Source organism: Zosterops lateralis (assembly GCF_965231275.1).
Source record: "Zosterops lateralis genome assembly, chromosome: 1".
In the NCBI taxonomy this organism is placed as follows: domain Eukaryota; kingdom Metazoa; phylum Chordata; class Aves; order Passeriformes; family Zosteropidae; genus Zosterops; species Zosterops lateralis.
In genome coordinates this window covers 49,862,400-49,876,149 of record NC_139762.1, presented here as the reverse complement: position 1 = coordinate 49,876,149, position 13,750 = coordinate 49,862,400, and the positions used below count along the sequence as shown (strand labels likewise).

Here is a 13,750-nt window from a genome sequence, read left to right as displayed (position 1 = left end):
GAAAAGATTAGGAAGAAGAGGACTTAAAATGAATAAAAACAAATCAAAGGCAACACCTTGTGCTGGCCACCATAAACCTGTAGATACTAAAACTTCTGTACTGGTGTACAGAGACTTTCTTTGTGGCTGCAGTTCAAATAGCAAGCATTAGTTGGAAGCCTGAGATCTATCATATCTTGTTAACTGACATGAAAATTATTACCTGATGGTATCCACTGCAGGATATTGCTGCATGTTAATAGTTATCTGTGTGCTAATGTAATTAAAATCAAGAGCAGCAACTCCCAGTTTATCTAGTGCACTGGCAGAACTGATGCACATTTTCCAGTTGAGACTTTAAAAGGTTTTTGAAAATTGGAAAAATGAAATACTCATTTCATAAATAACAATTAGTCATACATAGCACCCTAATGGAAATCTTGCATGCAGAGATCTCCAAGGACACTAACTTGTAGGTAATCTTACATCATTTTTTTTAATCTACTAGGTTTGTTACCAGTATGTTTAAAGGGTAAACAAGAGTCAAGTGTTTTAAGAATTTTTTTTTACAACTGCTGTCCTGGGTATTTAAGCTTTCCTGATGCCTTAAATTGAGCCCTGTGGATGCTATACATCAGGAAAGTGAGTCCTGACCTTGTAGGTAAATTTCTGTCCAGAGCTGCTTAGCCATTTGATTTTTAACAGTAAGAATAAAATAATATCAAACTACCTGTTTTAGCCTCACACCTGTACTGAAGAATAATTTCCAGGGATTGTGTGGCACTGTGCCATCATCATAACCAAGAAGACAAATGGAGTTATTATGGACTCCATTTAAAGTCTATAATAGTCTTGGTAGTGGTTCCCATCAAGACACTGAGAAGGAAGCAGACCTTTCTGCTTGCTTGATAAAATACAAATCCCATATATTTATTTTGCTTTATGCGCCAGTCTCTTTAAAAGTATTAATAAGATAAAATAAATATAGACAGATGCATTACAGGCCCATTTGCTTTTGTAACTTTGTGGGTATCACAGTCCAGTACTCCGGTCTAAGCAAAAGCTTTTCTGTAAGAGTAACTGTAGTACTGTGCTTTGGAATGTGACTGCACAGAAGTCAGTGCACACATGTCCATCATGAAGCTCGAGATGAAGACACGACCCCACAGCTGAGGTTGTACAAGCCCATGGGGTGATTTCAGTATGCCTTTTGATTCAGCGTAGTTAGACTATGCTGAAGTCTGCACACTTGTTAATGAATTCTGGTACTTGAGTAAGGTACAAAAAATGAGAGAAGACACAGTGTTGTAGCTGTACAGAGGATCCCAGTGATTTTAGGTGAAACAGTTTGTGTCTTCTCTCAGGCTGGGGTGAAACCCTAGGTCTGCTGTAGCTGGTGGGAATTTTGTTCCTGGCAATGGAGAACTTGCTCCTGATTTCCTGAGGCTTTGTGCTAAGGAGGAATGCACTTGCCCCTGATGCAACCCAGTGCCTTGTAAATTGAGCAGAAGTGCAGGGTGGGAGATTGCCTGGGAAACCCACAGAACTGTCAAATGTTCCCTAATGTGGATTCTGAGTGGGTGAATTGCACTCTAATGAGAAATCGTATTGCCATCTCAGGGATACATTTCTTCCTTTTGTAGATTGATGGGATAGCACTAGCTGTGGTGCCAAGGTAAAACTTTGTTCAGGCATCAGCTGCAGCATTAAGGATGAGCAGTATGTTGCTTCTGGTGTTGGCCAGCACACTTTTGAGTGGGTCATTAGCTCACCCCTTCCAAAACAGAAACATCCAAAATCTCTGCCTATCCCATACTGTTAAAATTTGACATAGTTAATGATGGCATTTTATTATTCTTTGGGCTGAGTCCTGTTGTTATAGAAGTAATGGGCATGATCTCTGGTGCCCCTCCTCCCTTTGCCTGCCTTTTGTTTAAATTCAGTGCGAGTGCTGACTGTTCTTTCTTCTGTACCTCATCGAGATATAATCCAGTGACAGCTACGAGGCATTTTGTGTAGCGAACATGAAATAGGAGGGAAATGAAAAAATCAAAGAGGAAGAATTATTCATGGGAAATTGAGCACAGCTTCATTTCTCTGCATAAAAAATTAAGTAATTCTGAAAGAATTATACACTTGCCCATAGGATTTATTTCTTCTGAGCCCTTCACCTTTTTTGGGATCCAAGTCCTCCAGCAGAGCCTTCTTGCTATGATTGTTGTTAATATTATTATTAAGAAGGTTATTATCATTTAATATCTCAATTTTCCCTCGCCAGCTGTAAAATGTGAAGTCACACACTATTTCTAAGTACTGCAGTATCTTCTCTCCCTTTGAGGAACTTTGTGAATTCTGCATGCTTTCCTTCTGTTTGTCCTTCCTACCTACAGCTCTGTGCTATCCAGCAGTTTTATTTAGAGGTGGTAGGCCAGACAAGTAGAACCTTATATTATGCAGGAAAAGCATTTTTCCCCTTCAAATTGCCAGTGTTTTGCACATAGTGCCTTCTTCAGATCTCTTGACTGAGAAGTTTCAGTTTGTTCTCAAACTGAGGCACCTCATCGGCAATGTGTTGTAATGCATGAAATTTATTTTACTGGCCTGAACTTATTCTTGACCTTTTTTCCCCTCTTGTCTTCTGCAAATGCAAATGATGCATGAATTGAAATCCCCTTAAGCCTGAGCAGGGGAGTAATTCTAAAATCAAGGAAGAAATTGGAACAGCAGAGCGTATCTAGAACGTCTGATACAATGCCTCTTTTATTTTTCAGTCAGTTTGCTCCCAGGAAAACCTTTTTGTGGAAAACAGGTAAAAATAGCTTTATTTTGTGTGTGTGTGTTAAACTGAGCTGTTTCTCTTTTTTTTTTTTTTTTTTTGTCTCTCTGTAGCTATGTAGTTATTTATCCTAATCTGGAGACCATTGAGCAGATTTGCAGTCCATATTATCTGCAGTGGTTTTGTGCTTTAACAGGAAGTAATAGAGCTTGCCTTGCAGTATGATATCTGAGCAGATAAAGTATTACTGTTGCTTTCCTGGGGCTTTTGCATTTCAGTTTAAAAAGCAGATTGTGGGAGAGAGGGAGAGCCACCTAAGCTTTCATTTCAAGTGACCATTCTGTCTCTGGAGTGCCTTTAGAATTAAACTTATTGATCTTTAAAAAGCACTCTAGCAGTGGCTGGATGACAGAATTTATGAAACATAACACTTGGGTGTCTGTTGTTTAACCTGCTCTCCTGTGGGACTGAGCAGCAGCCTTGACATCACTTGTTGCTTGTGAAGGCTCAAAAGTTCCACACAAGTTCCTGCTTTATTGCTACAGTGTACTAATGAGATGGTGATATTTGAGCTCACTGTTACTTTGCCTTACTGCATGATAGTTCTTGTGAATGTTATTTTTGTTATGTTAAATCCACTCAAAGCAAAAGGGAAGAGGAAACTGTGTTTGAGATCTACAAAATATGAAGTGTTGGCTCCATAACAGCCGTGAAGTAGCTCAACTGTGTTGAAAATCTTAAAAATTATGCACCTTTATGGCAGATAAGGATTTTAAGCAAAAGTGAGAATTTAATTGGTGAGTGTTTGAGCAGTGCTGACCCAAGTCTGTCCTGCACAGGTTTAAAAACTGTTTATCACCCCCTTGAATAAGGGGAGGCTCTCTCTCACAGTATTTTGTTCTCTGTCCATCCTTACATCTGTCAGATGCATTTATGGGTGAAGTTGTTCCCATAGAAAATGGCTCCACAGTAATGGTACAAACCAGCTTTTCTGATGGACATTTCTGTAAGTTTAATGAGGGAAGGCCCTCTGGAGATCATGGCCACTGTCATCTAACCACTTCATATTCTGAGGAACAAGGGTATTTCCTCAGCTGCTGCTTCTGTGTTGTGACTATGGAAATATGTTTTATCAAAATAAATTAAAATTGCAACAGAAGAACCAGTGAAGCAAAAAGTGGATGCTCCCGTAAGGCTGTTTTTCCCTCTTGGGGGAGATTGGGGGAAGAAAGATGACACAGATGTTCACAATTCCAAGTCAGCATGGAAAGCACTCAGAGGCTGTGCTGGCAAGGGGCAGGGGTGGGTACCTTTATGGGGTAAACCGTGAACTCCATAGCCAGGCCTCTCCTGGTTTATGCATTCAATCCCAATCCTGTATGCAGGAGAATGTGGTCAGTTCTGGTATCTGCACGTGGTTTGCTGTCCTTGAACCTGGGAGCTGACTGACCAGCCCAGTGTGAGGATGCATGCCCAGGTGGAGACCAGTAAAAGGCCAGGTTGGAAATTGTCCTGCCTGCACTGTTGTTGTCCTGAGGGAGACTTCAGCTTCATTCTGCAGAACACTGCTTTTCCTTGCTGCATGTCCTACAGCCTTTGACAGGTGAAGCACTTAAACTTGTACCTAACTCTGTGCACATGAGCAATCCTGTTGATTGGCTGTGTTGAAAGTTAGGTTTGTATTTAAGTGCTTTGCCTTTCATTTTTGTCAGAGGATCTGAGCATTTCTCTGAGCTGCAAAGACTTCCAAGCAACTTAGCAAGTACTTAAAATTACATATGCAGTATTTTGCTAGATTGCACTTTTTATGTTCCTATTAGGTGATATTTTTATGAATTTTCCTTTGGATGTGGATGTATGGTTCCTTACCTTCTGAGAATTACCTTGCTTGGTAACAGGAAATGCTGAATGGCCCTCAGCTTCCCTGGCTGATGTTTCTGATGTTCTATTAACTGTGTACAGCTATGGGAGAGGGAGGGGGGGGAAATTTTAGCTTTGGTTCTTTAAACTGAATCTAGCTCAAGTTGAAAAATGTACCTAGAAATCAAATAAAACTTTACAGATCAGATAAATTTGAATTACCATGTTCTTTAGCATAATCTTTCTTTTCATTTTTCAGTAGGCTGTTGGAAGACAGTAGCATATGCAATGATATGCATAAGAAAAGACAGCTGTTTAGGTTTGTATGAATTTTATTTAATATTTATTTCCCTGTGCATCCCACTTGTGATTCTGCCTGTGTCCATGCCAAGGCATCCTTGACATGTGTGGGTATGTCAATTTGCTGGTTGGAAAGGAGCATGGAGAAAAGAGTTCTACCCCACTCTTCCCGTGTTCTCTGAATGCAGAGGTAACAACAGGACCCTTTTCTTTGTTTCACTGCCTCAGGAACCACATGAGATTTTCAGCTGCCTGGCTGCTCAGACTGTGACTGTTTGGGAGAGACTGCTGCTAGCTCATTTTTCCTTGAGTGTATATGACAGGCACGTTTCGTAAACTAGTGCCCAGACTGACCTTTCTTCCTTTTGTTGGTTTGTTAAAAGCTGAAGTAAAAGTACATTGAGGCAAAACTGATTGAAGTTCCCTTATCTGAAGTGTCTGTGTTTTGAAACTTTTTTCTGTTAACTTTGACTTTCCAACTCCGATTCCTTCTGCACAGAGAACATTCAGATGCATCTCATATCCCAAAAAGCATCCCAAGCCAACAGAAAATCAGTAAGAGTCAGTCCCTATTTTCATGGAGAGCAGTTCTCTCAGTTGACACACTGGATCAGTGGAAGACTGAATCTGGTGGTGATAGTGTCCTTCTGAGAGTTTTAGAAATATTGTCTTCCCCCACCACAAGCTCTCCCACATTCAGTTCAGATCAACCAGTCTGCTTTAAAAGTCAGTCAGCTGCCACAAGTCTTAAGCAGAGGAGGCAGAAGGAGTGGATGCTTTCAGAAGTGTGCCCATCATCTATTAAGGCACATGGACAGCAAGGCAGATATTCACTGATATCTGTGTGCTTTGGGGTTTGCATATGTCACTTCAAACCTATATATCATTTATATTACATAATTTTCACTATGAGGAGAAATGATTGTGTGAGGAGAAAACTGGATGTGTAGTTGCTGAGTCTGCACGTCATCACAGCAGCTACAGAGGAGATGGAGAGATTGCACCAGATAAGGAGCAGTGCTGGAGCATCTGCTTCTGCACCCCATGACCACAGGCAACAGGCAAAAAAACTTCCTCCTAGCCTTGATGATCTGAGAGTCTTAGATCGGGCATACAGGGCTTATGAGGTGTCTACACACACACTCGTAATATGTAATATCTGTTTGAGTTTGGGGAACTAAAAGAAGTTGTTGTAACCCAAAGCCATAGCAAACAGGGATACAATAGCATTCTACTTCTCTCGCTCTTTTTCACTAGAATATAAATAGAAGAGAATTGTTAATTTCTAAGCGCGAGAATACAAAAGAGTCTGTAAATAATATACTTTGGGTTTTTTCTTTCTGATTAAAACTTAAAAGGCAATTTTATTTTTAAAATACTTTTCCTTTTTTTGTGTTGTTGCTTCTGTGCTTTTTCTCTTCATGCTTTCCCACTGTATGGGCCTAGCAAAGGTCAACAGGTTTATACTGCTGATCACATCTGAGAGAGGCTCTGTTACAGGCAAGGAGTGCAACAGCCTGATCCCACCTTTGACACGCTGCCTCCTTCATGTCCCAAGTGACACAACTCAGCAGGTTCTCCAAATAGGAGAATGGTTCCCAGCAAATGCTTGGTCTCCAGCAGGAACCAAGTCCCCAAGGAAAAAGGGGACCAAAAAAAATTTAAATAGATACAGTCCCATCCTTTTGATTCGTAGAAAGAGCTTTGAGCCTGCAAGCTATTATACTGTAATACATGACAGAGGAGTGGAAAATGTCTTTTTAAATCCTTCCAAATACAGTGTTATGAGCATCACTTGGGGTAACAGCCATGGGAGGCATTTTGGTTTTATCATTTTAGCAGTACAGTGTAAGTAGTTTACCAGTAAGCCAAATTCTGCTCCAAATTCTGATCACAGAATTTACTGTGTTATTACTCACAGTACACTGGGTGCTCTGCAACTGTTCAAGGACAAGCAGCCTCTACCCAGAAAATTTCACGATTATTCTATGCAGAGGGGAGGCAAAATAAACTGACTTTAAGTGAAGCATTAGCAGTGACAAGATTGGGGTCACACTGAGAGGACACATGTAGGCAAGGCTTTGGAGCTCACAAAGCTGATAATGACTGTGAGCAACCTGCTATAGAAATAAGAATGTGAAGACAAAGATAGAGTGTAGGTGAAGTTAGTGAGAAAAACATCATAGGGGCTGGACAGCAAAGTGAGAAGTGGTGAGGGGCTTGCCTGGGGGAAGAGAACACTCAACTGGCATGAAAGAAATGCTACATCAGTGCTGCATAATACTGCTGTGTCAGCCCCATCTGGTAAAGTGCTCTGGGGAGATACCCAGAAGGGGAGGGTGGGGTGTGCTGTGCATGTAAAAAGGGTATAGCAGTGTTTACATGCTGAAGGCTGATAAGTATGGGAGTCAAAACCCATTTCAGACATGCTTTTGTAAAGGCAGAGTATTTCCTTTTTCTTTATTAGAGTAGCTGCAGGGTATGTAAAGATAAACTCTGCCTTGACATGGTTTTATTTGTGTATAAATCTGTGTTTTGTGATGTCTGTAGGGGTAACAGAGACAGCATTGGGAAGACATCTGGCAGTCGACAGAGCAGTACAGAGAATGAATTGAAGTGGACAGACCACCAGAGGCCATGGAGCAGCACAGACTCGGACAGCTCAAATCGAAATTTGAAGCCAGCCATAACAAAGACAGCCAGTTTTGGTGGGATAACTGTCCTGACAAGAGGAGATAGCTCATCAAGTAACAGAAGTACCGGCAAACTGTCTAAAACAGGTAGCTAGTACTGTATTGGGTTCACAGTAGTTCTTATGGGATGATAAGTGGCTGTGCTGGTGCTTGTGGGAGTATGGTGTGTCATAGAATGATTTGGGTTGGAAGGGACCTTCCGAGACCAGGTAGTCTGACCCCCATTGTTGGACTAAATGGCAAAATACATAAAGAGTTGTGTTTGCTGTACACAGGAGATGTGTATTTCCCTCTGTGGATGGCAGTATCTGGGTGCCTGCTCTCGAGTGTTTAGGAATCAAAAGAAAAGGTGGTGCGTGAGGTTTGCATATCATAGGAGAGGTAATATTTCCCTGAAGTATAGTATACACACACCCTGTTTGAACACCATCTGCACTTGTAGCTTGAAAAGGTGATACTCCTTTCAGAGAAAGCACAGATTTTACCATTTTATTAACCTTAATATTTTTGAGCTGTGAATAATTAAATATCAGATATATGAGGAGAAATCCAAGAACATTTTGTTGTCATTGCTAAAGTGCACCTCATCTGTATATTGGAGTACAGCTTCTGCCTTGGTGGTGGCAGTTGAGACTGTGGTGGAAGCAGGCAGACATGGTAGATTCACAGAAGACCCACAATCTCTCCATGTTCTTGTTTAGTTCTCATTAAAAAAAAAGCATCCTTTAAGGAGACTATGAATCTGGTGGGAATTCTGCATTTATTTGCATTAACTTTATGAGTACATTAACATATGAGTGAATCACAGGGTCTGGATCTAAGTAATTTCAAGCTATGCCATTAAGCTATTCTATTATACTTCAGGTTGAAAGTGCATAATAAATAATGAAGTCATCCGATGATTCCATCAGATTGGTTCATTTGATACCTATAGTACAGAACAAATGGTAATCAATACGTAGCACTTAGTGCTCTTTCAGCTTGAGAATGTTTTATGGATGGCACTTAATTTACACCCAGTTTATCAAACCTTAGTTGGTCAGATTTCACTCCTATCCCCCAAATTTTACAGTAGCTTTTGTGTGGTTCAGGATGCTGTGGAATGGAGTTTTCAGAACTAATAAATAAAACCATTGACATTTCAGATCTCTGGATGTTGAACGCAGTTTAAAATTTTAGACAATCATAAAGTCACTTGAGTTGAAAAGACTTTTAAGGTCATCAGGTCCCACTGTTAACATAACATGGTCAAATGCACCCCTAAACCATGCTCCCAAGAGTCACATTTACACGTGTTTTAAATACCTCCAGGGATGGTGAGTCAGCCACTTCCCTGGACAGTCTGTTACAATGCTTGACAATTTTTTTAGTGAAGAATTTTTTTCCTGGTATCCAGCCTAAACCTCCTCTCATGAAACTTGAGGCCATTACCTCCCATCCTGTCACTTGTTCCCTGGAAGAAGATAATGACCCCCACCTTGCTACAACTTCCTTTAAGGTAGCTGCAGAGAGCAAGAAGAGTTCTGAGCCTCTGAGCCAGTTCTCTCAGCCACTCCTCAAACAGCCTTGTGCTCCAGACCCATCATCAGCTCCTGTGTCCTTCTCTGGACATGCTCCAAGCACCTCAATATCCTTCTTGTGGTGACCAGAATTGGACACGGGATTTGAGGCGTGGCCTCACCAGTGCAGAGTACAGGGAGACAATCACTGCCCTGGTCCTGCTGGCCACACTATTGCTGATACAGCCCAGGATGTCATTTGCCTTCATGGCCACTGTGCTGGCTCACATCAAGCTGGCTGAGGACCAACACCCTCAGGTCCTTTTCCACTGGCCATTCTTTCGCAAACCTGTAGCACTACATGGGGTTGTTGGGACCCAAGGGCAGAATCTGGCACTTCGTCTCATTGACTGACAAAATTAGCCTCACCCATTGCTCCAGCTTTTCCAAATCCCTCTGTAAAGCTTTTTTACCCTCTAGCAGGTCAACACTCCTTCCCAGCTTGGTATCATCTGCAAACTTCCGGAGGATGCATTTGATCCTCTTGTACAGATCATGGACAAAGACATTAAACAGGACTGGCCCTAGGGAATACCACTTGGGATCAGCTTCCAGCTGTGTGTAACTCCAGTCACTCCCACTCTGGACCTGGCCATCAGCCAGAGTGAACTGTACACCCATCTGGGTGATGAGCAGCTAGTTTTTCCAGGAGAGTGCTGTGAAAAACAGTGTTGAAAAACAACTTTTCTGAAGTCCAGGTAGACAACATCCATAGCCTTTCCCTCATCCACCAAGTGGGTCACCTTGTCATAAGGATTGGTTTGGTTAAGTAGGACCTGCCTTTCATAAACTCATGTTGGCTGGGCCCTTTTGCCTGGTTGTCCTGTGTATGCCACACAGACATGAAGATGATCTGCTCCATAAGTTTGCTCACACCAAAGTCAGACTGATGGGTCTTTAAGTCCCCAGATCCTCCTTCAGGTTTTTCTTATGGGTGGACATCATGTTTGCTGGCTTCCACTCAACTGGGACATTCCAGTTGGGATGCTGATAGATGATGAAAAGTGGCTCAGTGAGCACTTCCAACCCTCTCCCTCAGAACCCTTTTGGATCCCATCTGACCTGTGTGTATTGAAGTGGTGTAGCAAATCACTAACTTTGTTCTTGGATTATGGGGACCTCATTCTGCTCCCTGTCTCTGGCTCTGAGGACTGGGTATCCAGTGAACATGTCTGGATATTACACACTGAGGCAAAGAAGGCATTAAGTACCTCAGCCTTTTTCTCAACCTTTATGACTGTGTTTCTCCCTCCAACTGATAAAAGATGGAGATCATATTTAACTTTCCTTTTGTTGCTAATTTGCTAATGTGTTTATAAAAACATTTTTGTTGTCTTTTACAGCAGCAGACAGATTAAGTTCTAGCTGAGTAGTTTGTTTTTGGTTGGTTTTTTTTTTTTTTTTTTTTTTTTTTTTTTTTTTATTTTGATTTTGATTTTTCTGAGCCAGGATAGCTGTGTTCCATGCTGGCTTGTCTTTACCACATGGTTACAACCTGCTCCTGTGCCTTTAAGATTTCCTTCTTGCAGAATGTCCAGTCTTCCTGGACCCCATTGTCCTCCAGGGCTACCTCCCAAGGGCTCCGTCAGGCAGTTTCCTGAAAGTCCAAGGCAGCCAATCTGCAGACCCCTTTCCCTACTTCTCTGAGAGTTGAAAACTGTGTTCTCGTGATCACTGTGCCCAGTAAAACCTCCAGCCATCATATCACCCACAAAGTCCTTCTCTGTTCACAAAAAAACAGGCCTAGGGGGGCACCTTCCCTTGCTTGCTCCTTTGTCAGCTGTGGCTGGAAGTTATCTTCCACATGCTCCAGGAACCTCTTAGATTGTTTCCTCACTGCAGTGTTGTATTTCAGCAGTTATCTGGTAAGTCAAAGTCATGTACAAGAACAAGGGCCAGTGATTGAGAGACTTCTCCTATCTGCTTATAGAGTATTGCATCTGCTTCTCCATCTTGCTTGGGTGGTCTGTGACAAACTCCCACCATGGCATCTGATTTGTTGGCATTTTCTCTGATTTCAGCCCATAAACACACAACCCTTTCATCACCATTGTCAAGCTCTAGACAATCAAAACACTCTCTAACATACAAGGCCTATCCCGCCATCTATCCTTCCTTATTTATGCCTTCAGATGCATTTCCAGCCATCCACTGCAGCACTCTATTTGTGCAGGTCGTCCCACAATGTTTCCACCCTCTGATGGGTAACTGTGTCACAGCTATCCTGCCCTGCAGTTACTTCCAGCTCCTCCTGTTTTGTTACCCATTCTGTGTGCTTTGGTGTAGATCCCCTTGAGTTATTGATCCTGCTCCGTTTTTGTGGGAAGAATTTGCAATTCCTACTGATCATTCTCAGGCACTTCTGTCATTTCTAATGTCTCAGTAACCTCTGTGTCTTCACTGCCACATGCATCTGATCCCCTGCCTCCACTGGGATGTCAGACCAAAGAACCTCACTAGCACACCATCCCTTAAACACTAGCATGCTGCATTACATACCTTTTGCTTTTCAAATCTAGTTTCAAGACCTGATAACTCCTCTGCAAAGATACTTTTCTCCTTTTGAAACAGGTGTACACTGTCTGTCACCAGCAGGCTTGGTGTTCTGTAAACCAACCTGTGGTTAAAACCCCAAAAATTCTGTCAATGACGCCAGGCTCAGAGTCTGTGATTAATCTGCTGCCTCTTCCTTTATCAGTCCCTACAACTGGAAGGGCAGAGGAGAACACTGTTTTTTCTCCTGATCTCTTAACCAACCATCCCTAAACCTTGAAGTCTCTTGATTGCCCATAGGCTCCTGGTTGGGACTTCATTGTTGCCTACCTGAAAAATCAGTAATGGATAATTGTCTGAGAGCTGTATCATGGTAAAAAGTTTTCTTTTCACATCTTTAACTTGGGCACTGAGGAGGCAGCAGACAACACAAAGAAGTGGGTCTAATCAGCATACTGGGCCTCCTGTTCCCTTCAGAAGCAAGTTTCCATGGCCATGACCCATACTTGTTTCTTTTTGGAAGCAATTTTGATGCAGAGAGCAGTCTTAATTAACTTCTGACAAAGTTAACCTCTGTCCTTGTTGTTGGTTGGTTCCACTTGCAGACCCTCACATCTGTTATCCCAGGGCACCTGAGACAGTGAGATAATAACACAAGACCTGATCCTGCCTGCTGTGCTGGAATGGAACTCATTTCCATTGCCCCCTGTCCCTTCATTCCTGTATTCAGCCAGGTGGAGAGATGACAGAATCCTCCCTATCATGTGTTGGATCTGCCCCAGGGGAGGCAAGGTGCAATTTCAGTGTGCATGTAGTTTTGAAACTACACTCTCATGTATTTTTTTTTTATTTGAATATAGACTGCATAGGCTATACAGTGAGGTTTGAAGTATGAAATAGACCACGGTTTCACTTCCAGATTTCTTTGCCTACCATGAATATTTCCCTAGCATCAGAACTGAATTTGATGTGCAAGAATTAAGGAGGAGGCGCAGGCTTCTGCTATACTTTTTTAAATATACCTTAAGAAGAGTGCAGGTGAATGTATTTCTCTGCAACATTGTCTTGCAGAGCTTCGGAGCATTTAAAATGGCATCAGGGAAATCCAGTTTGGAGGAGACATCTAATTGCAAGGGCAATATTTTTAAGAAGCCATTTTAGTGTTAAATTCAAGCATATTAAAAAGGATGCATTTAGGAAATGTATTAAAGAAAGGACTCGTGAAGCATGCCAATACTTGTAAATGCATCTGCATCCTGTGGGCGCCAAACCCCAAATTGCTTTCAAATGAAAGCTCTTATAATACATTTTTAAAACATCAGTGATATTAAAATTCCATGTTCTTTTTAAAATGCTTTGACTTTTTCTAAGGAGTGCATTTAAACTGGAGAGCTAGCCGAGGCACAGAAAGAGTAAAAGAGAAACAAGATAAAAGGAAGAGGTGGGGAAGAAGAGCAAGACTGGATGTCAAAACAGACACCTTCAAAGCGAGGACACAAAGTCAAAAAGTCAGCCTGGAAAAAGTCATAAGAACTACTATCCCAATCACTATTTCTATCCTTCTCTATAAAATGCTATTGAATGTCATTAAAGCAGAAAATAATAACAATTAAAAAAAAAATCAGGGGGAGAAATTAGAAATTGATAAAGTGTTTTCACCAAAAAAAAATGTTAAGTGCATTCATACAGTAGTCAAAGCCCCCATGTGCTATTTACAGTGTGCAGTAGGTACCAAGTGATACTTGATTGTGCATGTTTTGCATACTATCTTCATTACATTCTACTTTTACCATAGACAGCCCTGGTGTTCTGTAGTTCAGTAGACTACCCACATTAGGTATGCTGCCCTGGTGGCATGGCAGAGTCTGCTAGGCACCAATTCTGCCCCAGGTCCCCTACAGAAAGACTTTTCTCTGAAGAACCTTATGGTTCACAGTAATAAATTTTAAATATTTTTGTCTTGCATATAATTTGTATGAAATCAGCATGAAATCATTAGTTGGTCAAAATGTTTCTCATTGACTAAATGATGGAAAAAAATTATAGTCTCTTTAAAGGTGAAAATTATTCTCTATATATGTGGCAGTCAT

At 41.5% G+C, this 13,750-nt stretch overlaps 1 protein-coding gene across 11 annotated transcripts in view; it reads left to right on the top strand.

Moving 5' to 3' along the window:
* Positions 1-13,750, top strand: part of ARPP21 (cAMP regulated phosphoprotein 21) — a 286,537-nt gene that overhangs the window by 126,565 nt on the left and 146,222 nt on the right. For 8 of the 11 annotated variants that reach the window (XR_014592032.1, XM_083880833.1, XM_083880836.1 and 5 more), the window contains 3 exons: positions 2,751-2,788; positions 4,875-4,934; positions 7,466-7,695. Coding sequence is in view for 10 of the 11 variants with exons in the window: in XM_083880833.1 (XP_083736959.1) it covers positions 2,751-2,788; positions 4,875-4,934; positions 7,466-7,695 (328 nt within the window). In the remaining variant the exon portion in view is untranslated. The remainder of the gene's footprint in view (positions 1-2,750; positions 2,789-4,874; positions 4,935-7,465; positions 7,696-13,750) is intronic. The other 3 variants (XM_083880840.1, XM_083880837.1, XM_083880832.1) reach the window with 2 other exon arrangements.